This window comes from Neolamprologus multifasciatus, chromosome 14 (genome assembly GCF_963576455.1).
Source record: "Neolamprologus multifasciatus chromosome 14, fNeoMul1.2, whole genome shotgun sequence".
Lineage (NCBI taxonomy): Eukaryota > Metazoa > Chordata > Actinopteri > Cichliformes > Cichlidae > Neolamprologus > Neolamprologus multifasciatus.
The window spans coordinates 491,309-499,280 of NC_140452.1; the positions used below are offsets into that span (position 1 = coordinate 491,309).

Below are 7,972 nucleotides of genomic sequence, written 5' to 3' on the forward strand. Positions count from 1 at the left end.
AAGAACGGCTGCTGCTGCATCATCATCCTCATCATTTCTGCTACACTAGCAGGGCTCCGGGTCCGTTAACAGGCACCACACGCGCAGTAGATGTGCTCGGTGTGAGGTCTCGCAGCAAGCTATCAAATACGGCGCATTTCTCGGCTTAAAAAAAACCCGCTATGTCGCCAGGTGTTTCATCGGATTTGAGGTGTTACCTCCTTTGACAGTATCACAGTATCAGCTTAAAGCACTTGTTGCAGGCTGCTGAGTTTGCATATTTTGCTGTGAAGTACAGCCAGACTTTTGACCGCTTCGCCTTGGGCATTTTAATCTGTAGCTCTGCTCTAAAAGAACATACGCACCTGGCCCCGCCTACTATCCTCGGAAACGTAAAATGATTGGCTAGAATCTAAAGTGTATCACAGCTCAGGAAAAAAAAGCACCGAAATAAAGCACCGAAATGTGCGCTGCTTTTCGGTCTGGTTACTACCGTTTATGTCAGAACCGGTGCCATCATGGCACCGGACACCGGTACCCATCCCTACTAAAGACTGACCAAAACAATTAATGGCTGCCCTCTGACACCCCTTGGGACCATCGCCAGGTCCATCACAGCTGACCCCTCGCACCCTGCTCACCACCTGACGGCACTCAGGTCAGTCAGGTCCCACACCTGCAGACTCACAAACAGCTTATTCACCTGGGCCATTCAAACTAGGGTTGCCAACTCCCTGAGAAATAAATAAGGGACACCTCGTGGCCAGGGCCGGGCGACCCAGTTGTCTTCACCCTTCCCAGTGTGGTGAATTTTTTAGCTCTTTTTTTGTGTGTGAAATTATTTTTTTAACCATTTGACTTGAATTTGATTTATTTTATTTATTAGACATTGCTAATGCTGGGCTTACACTGTGTGATTTTTGGCCCATTTTGAGCCGATTTTTGAGTCGTGCGACCAATTTGGTGATTGGCCCGATTTTGGCCTTCATCGTGCATCGTGTAGTATACGTGGGGTAATGAGAAGCGATTAACACCTCACGACCAGCTCACGATCATCAATCGCTCGTGAGGGTGTCACCGCAGCCGCTCACACTGCTCACGCGCAAACACGTAAACGTCGGTGAAAAAGACGGACGGCTGTGCAGCGTGTGATCTGGACACAAGCGATGGAGGCACAACTTGTAGAACTTTGGAAAGCTCATCCGAGCCTTTTCGATGTGGCATCACATCACGACCACAACAACCGTGAAAATAGTTGTATTTACATCGCTGCTCAATCACAGCTGCCTGATCAGTGTTTTTCATTAGCAATTTAGCAAAGTTGATGGTGGTGTGTGTCTGTGTGAGTGAAAGACAGAGAGGGAGAGCGAGCGACAGATTTACTGTTATAACCTTCATTTTATGGAGGCACAGTGTGACTCAGGTCGCATCAGAGCATCGGGCGGTATAGTGTGAGACCTGCATCGTGACCTACGAACCTATAACCCATGCGAGCCAATCGTGCAGTTTGAAAATCGCACAGTGTTTCCCAGCTTCAGGTGTACTGTCGTCTGAGACTTTCCGTCTCAGACGACTTTCCGATTCCGTTTTTTAAGGGACAGTTGGCAACCCTGATTCAAACTGTAAACAAACACTCCTCTTGTCTGTAATTTATTCCTGATGTCTTACTTATTATATTTTTATTCCATGCACAGTCGGTGTGGAGCACCCACACTTGAAATACATGTACAATGACAAAAAAAGGCTATTCTATTATGGGTTTGCTGCGGTATCTCTGGTTTGTGTACGTTATTTACAGTAAACCGCTGAGCTTGTAGAGCTGCGAACAGCAGGGGGCGCTCCGTGAGAATTGGGTTAATCCACGAAGAAGAAGAAGACGAGAGCGACGAGAGAGAGGGAGGGAAAATTGTTTTGGTCCAAAGCGCATGCGCATTGTGCCAACAGCCTGTTCACGCGGGTGTTCAGTGCTAGCCGATTAGCTGCAGTAAAGTCGGTTAAACTCCGGCAAACTCGGACAGTCTTCGTGCAGCCGTTGGTCTCAGGTAAAGCGTGGCAGTTTCCCATGAGCCCGTTTGTTTCCGGGGTGAAAAAAGAAGTTTGGCGCTGTTTTTTCCGCGGTTTAATCCGCCAACGAACCGCTGCTAGTTCGGACATAACACGAAGCTAACGTCAGCGTCAACGGAAGCTTTAAACGGCCCGGCTGCTCAGGTGAGTCCAAGTAATCGTGACGGCATACTTCCGAAACACAGACACCTGAGCTAGCTGAACTTTGACCCCGTTAGGTGCTGTTGTAGGAATGGATTGTTTACTGGCTCGCGGACCTTGGGGTCAGAGGTCAGCAGCGGGCTCTAGCTGCCACAGGGGGGAGTATTGAGCAGTAATCGAGTACGTTTCCTTTGACAGCTCAATCCTGGAGAGAGGAAGTACAGCACTACCTGTCTCATTGAGTTCCTCTTTGTTTAGGTCCTTCCTCGCTGAGCTGTAACGTCTAAGAGGAGGAGGAAGATGTCTCCGGCGTCAGAGGTTGAGGGCTCGGACGTAGGGGGGCGGGGCCAGAAGACTACGCTGTCCAAAGAAGACTGTCTGTGTCCCGTCTGCCTCGAGATCTTCATGGAGCCCGTCACACTGCCCTGCACACACACCTTCTGCAAGGTAACATGCACACACAATGAGTGTGTGTAGCTCAGGTGTGTTAAGTTACCTGCACGACCAGCAGGTGTGTGCACAGACAGGTTAGGGGGTGTGCGTGCGTGTGCCGCAGTAGTCAGGACCTTTTTTGTGTGTGTGTTTCCGTTTTGTCCTTGAATGACATCATCAGGCTTATTCATTTCCTGTGACTGAAGGCGTGGTTTTAAATAAAGTGAATTATAACTGACCCAGTGAGAGCTTCAGCTCCACCAGTCACACACCTGCATTCTAACCTGAACAGGCCAGCAGCAGCCAATTAAATGGCCAATCAGTGACTGGACTGATGGCGTTTAGCCTCCAGAGCTGGTCTTCATGTCAGAGGTCAAAGGTCTGCTGGATGCCAGCACCTTCAGCCTGACCTCACACATTACAGTCATATGACTTCTCCTCAGGGCGCTCCGGCAGAACTAGGCCTGACTGTGTGTGTACCTGTGCAGGTGTGCTTCCTGGAGTCGGTGGATAAAGCCACGCTGTGCTGTCCCATGTGCAGGAAGAGGGTTTCCACCTGGGCTCGGTTACACAGCAGGAACAACACGCTAGTGAACGAGACACTGTGGAGGCGGATCCAAACCTGCTTCCCCCGACAGTGCGAGCATCGCCTCAGCGGGCAGGGTGAGGCCGAGGACCCCCACTCAGGTAACGCGGACACAAGTCTTTGGCTCAAAACTGCTGTTTGTGAGGGGCAGCCAATCAGAAAAGGTACTGCTTTTGTAAAGGGTGAGGGGCAAACAGCAGGTTTGACAGAAGCTCAGAAAAAGAAGGATTACTCTGAAATGTGAACTATGCAGAGCTGCTTTCTTATAGGTCAATGTGATGTTGAACCCACTCTGTGTGTGTGTGTCTGTGTGTCTGTGTGTGTGTGTGTGTGTGTGTGCGCGCGTGGGCAGCATTGGTGTGTTTCCGCAGAGTTAGTGAACCTGGAGAGCTGAGGCAAGAGTATGAGGACCAGATCACCAAAGTGAGTTCAACACACACAGTCTTTTGCTCTGGATGTGTGAGGATGTGCAGAAGCCTCAGTGTTACACAAGAACCCCTGGGACTTAATTTGGACCCCAATGAATGTAAAACCACTAATGAGGCACACATGGCTGTTTACAGGCATTGTGACGTCAAGGCTGCTCTAATGTGGGCCAAAGCTGACCAGTAAATATTTAGGGAACTGTAGGAAGTGAAGAGACGAATAATTACTGCTGATGAGCCGGGTCAGAGCTGGCAGTGTGTGTCCACATGTGTGGAGAAGTGGGCGCGTTGCTGCTGTGCAGGGCAGCAGCTGATGAGGGGCTACAGGTTTGATGGCGAGGAGATAAAACCCTGTGACTGTTCTACTTTTACAATTATTTTTTTTAAATGTGTTTCATAGCAGCTGTGAGTAGGCGCCCCATGCCCCCCTTTAGATTCACCCCTGTTTGCTTCCACATGTGATAGGATATCTGCCTTCAGTCTCAGTAAGGCTCTGCCTCTTTACGCTTGGTGGTATAAACAGACTCCGCCTCCACGTTAAACCCTGCCAGCGTCATCGCTGCTGCTGTTGTGTTTTTGCAGTGTCAGCTTATGTGGTCAGACGTCTTATTCACAGGCTGTCATAATGTTCATCCTTGGTAATAATTTAAGTTATTAAGATGTGTCATTGTGTACCTTTGTTTATGAGTTTATGCTAATGTGTACTTTTACTTTACAATCTGTAATAAATGATCTAAATCACTGATAAAACTAATAAAACTTCAAATCTTGGTTCAAATGAGGAAAAACTAAATTAAATTTAGCAACTTAAGAAACGATCTTTCACCATAAATGCTGTTGTTGAGTGAAAGCTGACCGTTCAGCCATTGGTGGGCGTGGCCATAACACATCTGTAGTTATTCTCACCTGTGACTGAAGCTCTCAGCCTGCAGTAGCACCCTCCAGTGGGTTAAACACATTAGTGTAATAAGAATCCATCTTCTCCTGTGTGTGTGTGACTTTCACATGTCTGTGCTCTCACGCTGACGTCTCGGCCTAAAGGTCTGAAAAGGTCCTGGAATTTCCTCATAATGTGCAGGAGATCTGTTGTGATGGCCTGTGGTTTGTGTGTCATCTGACCCAAAGAGGAAGCCGATTAGATACTGATGGGTGTAAGGGTCCATCCGCATCGGACCTCCTGATGAACACACTTTGGTCATTCAGGTAAATCTCAGGTGTGTCTGTCCTCTCTCAGCTGACCGAGGAGAAGCGGGAGCTGCAGGAGGAGGAGAGGAAGGCCAGTGAGGAGTACATCCAGAGGCTGCTGGCTGAGGAAGAGCAGCTGCTGCGGGATGAGAGGAAGAGGAGGGACGAAGACGAGCGGCTGGCCAGACTGCTCAGTGATCAGCTGGTCAGTGGTTGGTCCACACTGGGAGAGGCTTATAGATACAGATGCCTCACAGAAAATCCCCAATATTTGATTAAAAATCAGAAACTCTGAAGCGTCTTGGCTTGTTAACCAGCGATCAGTTGGTGGGTTCTTTCTCTGAGGAAATTTATCTCCCTCTCTTTCCCTCCTCGGCAGAACCCTCCTCCTCCCGAGGACAGGGGTCATGTTGCTGTGACACCACTGAAGAAGAAGAAGGCGGCCTCTGTGGGACACATCGAGAAGTAAGCGACTGTTTTAAAGATCAAGGTCATTGAAAAGACTGGTTAGAGTCACATGACCTGGAGTGTGTCAAAGTAAACTTTATTGTCATCTCTGCTGTATACAGTACAGTATAGAGCAGAGACGGCGAGGCTCCAGTTCCATTCAGTGCAAAACAACAACAATAGGAAGAGTAAGAAATAAATATACACTTAAGCTAAAAAGGATCAATAACAGTCTAACTTTACAATTTATAATTCAGATTTAAAGTGGCCTTGAAGTGACCAACGTAGCAGCTTTCCAGTTCACAGTATGAGTGATTTAAAGTGATCAACATGAGCAGGATTGTCCACAGAGCACATCTGTCTTTACAAAGGCAGTAGTATGTGGAGTGCAATAGACTCAGTTAGTGGTTTGTGTGGGGGAGTGGGGGAGTGAGGTCAGGAGTCTGATGACTTGTTAAAAGCTATCATCGGATCGGGCCCAGATGCTGCGATAGTGTCCGCCGGATGGGAGGAGGGAAAAGACTGAGGGGTCACGCACGATGCAGGAGGCCTTACTGATGCAGCGTTTGTGAAAGACGTCCTGTAGCAGAGGGAGAGATGTTCCGATGATCCGTTGTAGCCGGCAGTTTCCAAACCAAATGGGGATGCAGCTCGTCAGCTCTGTGGTGCTCCTGTAGAACGTGGCGAGGGTAGGAGGAGGGAGGCTGGCCCGCTTCAGGTGTCTCAGGGAGTGGAGGCGCTGCTGGCCCTTTTTGGTGATGGGGGTGGTGTTAGGGGTGCAGGTGAGGTGAGATGTGCACTCTCACCTGCACCTGTAGCGAGTCTTCCTGAAGTCAACGACCATCTCCGTGGTTTTGTCCACATTCAGCGACAGCTTGTTCTCACTGGTCTGACTTCCCCAGTGGGGGGAGGGGGTGGCTTTGTATGTCTCACATTAGCGTACAGTAGGCCAGTTGTCCTGTTTCTCCGTGTGGGACCAGTCACACACAGTCCAGTGTCATGGTCAGGCTCTCCACCTATAATAATGAAGGCCTCGGGCTGTTGTGTCTGACGTCAAACTGAAATTAAAATCACTGAGCAGGAAGTACCTCCTCAAACCGTGGACAAACGACTCACGGTGTCGGGAACGCCATCTGTATGACCTCACACATCTCTACTTGTTGTTTCAGGTTCCTGTGCCCCCGAGTGGCTCCGCCCAGCTCCACCTGCAGCTCCGCTTCCAGCCTCGTGTCCAACAAGGTGAGTTTGAACTTCTGTTCAGTTCAGTGTTATTTATACAACACCAAATCACAACAGCCTTCCTGTTTCAGGAGAACATCCTTGTTTCAGAGGCAGCGCTACCGGCAGAACGAAGACCACCTCAGCTGGATTATTATGGGCCTGAGACTGAGCTCCGCCCACCCGAGGAGGTGGCCAAGCGTCAACCGGGGAGTCAGGCAATCAGAGACGGAGGATGTTCATCAGTGAAGAGGAAGAGCTCGGAGCTGGAGGCCACAGAGGAGGCGACAGCAGACACCAAGCGAGTCTCTGCCCATTTGCTTGGCTCCTCCTCCTTCTCCTTGCTGGAGGCGGCCGAACAGGAGCTACAGGAGAGGAGGAGGCAGGAGGAGGAGGACAGACGGCTCGCTTTCATCCTGCAGAAGCAGCTCGACCAGGAGGAGAAACGGCGTGCCACCGACAGAAGCAAAGGCTCCACAGACGCCTACCAGCTCCGCCCACAGCGTCGAGCCGAGGAAGAGGAGGGCTGCACTTCCATCATGCCAGGAAGACCCTGCAGGAGAACGCCAAAGAACTGCACCGCCAAGCCCTCCTCCTCCTCCTGCTCAGAGAAGGGGAGCAAACAGACTCTTTTGACTGAGATGTTCTCCACCTTCAGCAGCTGAGGTGTCCTCTGCATGAATAAATTGAGCTGTCAACCTGAGCGCTGTTGTTACTTTAAAACACATCCTGACCACACAGGTGGACACGCCTCTTACCTGTGAGTCGTCATGGTGAGCACACGGCGGTCCACAGATTTGATGGCAGTGACCGTCCACTGGGGAATCGTGAACAGAGTTCATGTGTTTTACTTTGAAAAGTTCTGCTGGAGAATGACTTCATGCCTCCGTCATTCAGCTGCAATGCTTCTTCCTCATTGGTGGAAGCGCTGGCGAGGACTCGGTGCCGTCAGGTTATTTTTACCCGTTTGCCAGATGACACCGAGTCACCATTATATTTCCAGCCCCAGCTTCTGTGACTCCGCCCAGAGCCCACGTCTGGTTGATGATTTGTCAGGTGGTGTGTGAATGTGTCTCCTTAGTGTTGTTGCTGCTGTCACTGGTGTCACGTGATACAATGTGAGGAACTGTGGATACGATGCACGCTGACTGCAGTGGGTCATGTGACATTGATTTTTTTTTTTTTATGGTTTGAATGTTGAAAGTGGGAGTTTCTGTTTGTCCCAGGGTCACCTGAATGCAGCACTCACCGGCCACGCCATACAGTGGGAGGGGTTAAAGAAGCTGCTGTGCCAACCTGTTTGTCATTTGTTTTTCTGAGAAATAAACCATCAGCATCATCGTTTCCTGTTTTCTGACACTAATGAACGAGCAGCTGCCCATTCACTATTTTGCCCAAAGGAACTTCGGCAGACAGACACCCAGGGTTCAAACCACCGACCCTCCCCTTACAAGATGACGTGACGATTATCAGTGGAGCCTCTACAACATCACGT

The 7,972-nt window shown here is 49.8% G+C and overlaps 1 protein-coding gene across 3 annotated transcripts; it reads left to right on the forward strand.

Annotated features, from left to right (window-relative positions):
- The first annotated feature begins 614 nt into the window (after nt 1-614).
- Nucleotides 615-7,180, forward strand: rnf168 (ring finger protein 168). Of its 3 annotated transcripts, none has more exons than XM_085183815.1 (8): nt 615-637; nt 2,443-2,631; nt 3,105-3,303; nt 3,555-3,625; nt 4,862-5,017; nt 5,192-5,277; nt 6,429-6,498; nt 6,570-7,180. In XM_085183815.1, exons 2-8 carry the CDS (start codon nt 2,485-2,487, stop codon nt 7,140-7,142), a joined length of 1,302 nt encoding a protein of 433 aa, XP_085039941.1. In that variant the 5' UTR covers nt 615-637; nt 2,443-2,484; the 3' UTR covers nt 7,143-7,180. The 3 variants fall into 3 exon arrangements, with proteins under 3 accessions (XP_085039941.1, XP_085039940.1, XP_085039939.1); XM_085183814.1 differs by lacking the exon at nt 615-637 and adding an exon at nt 1,892-2,187 and having other exon boundaries at nt 2,383-2,631; XM_085183813.1 differs by lacking the exon at nt 615-637 and adding an exon at nt 1,893-2,187.
- Nucleotides 7,181-7,972: the final 792 nt, after the last annotated feature.

What these genes read in the sequence shown, in the direction of transcription:
- rnf168 (XM_085183815.1), top strand. Translation starts at nt 2,485, where the DNA reads ATGTCTCCGGCGTCAGAGGTTGAGGGCTCGGACGTAGGGGGGCGGGGC. An exon ending in GCACACACACCTTCTGCAAG is followed by an intron (nt 2,632 to 3,104) that starts GTAACATGCACA and finishes GTACCTGTGCAG; the next exon opens with GTGTGCTTCCTGGAGTCGGT. An exon ending in GGCCGAGGACCCCCACTCAG is followed by an intron (nt 3,304 to 3,554) that starts GTAACGCGGACA and finishes GCGCGTGGGCAG; the next exon opens with CATTGGTGTGTTTCCGCAGA.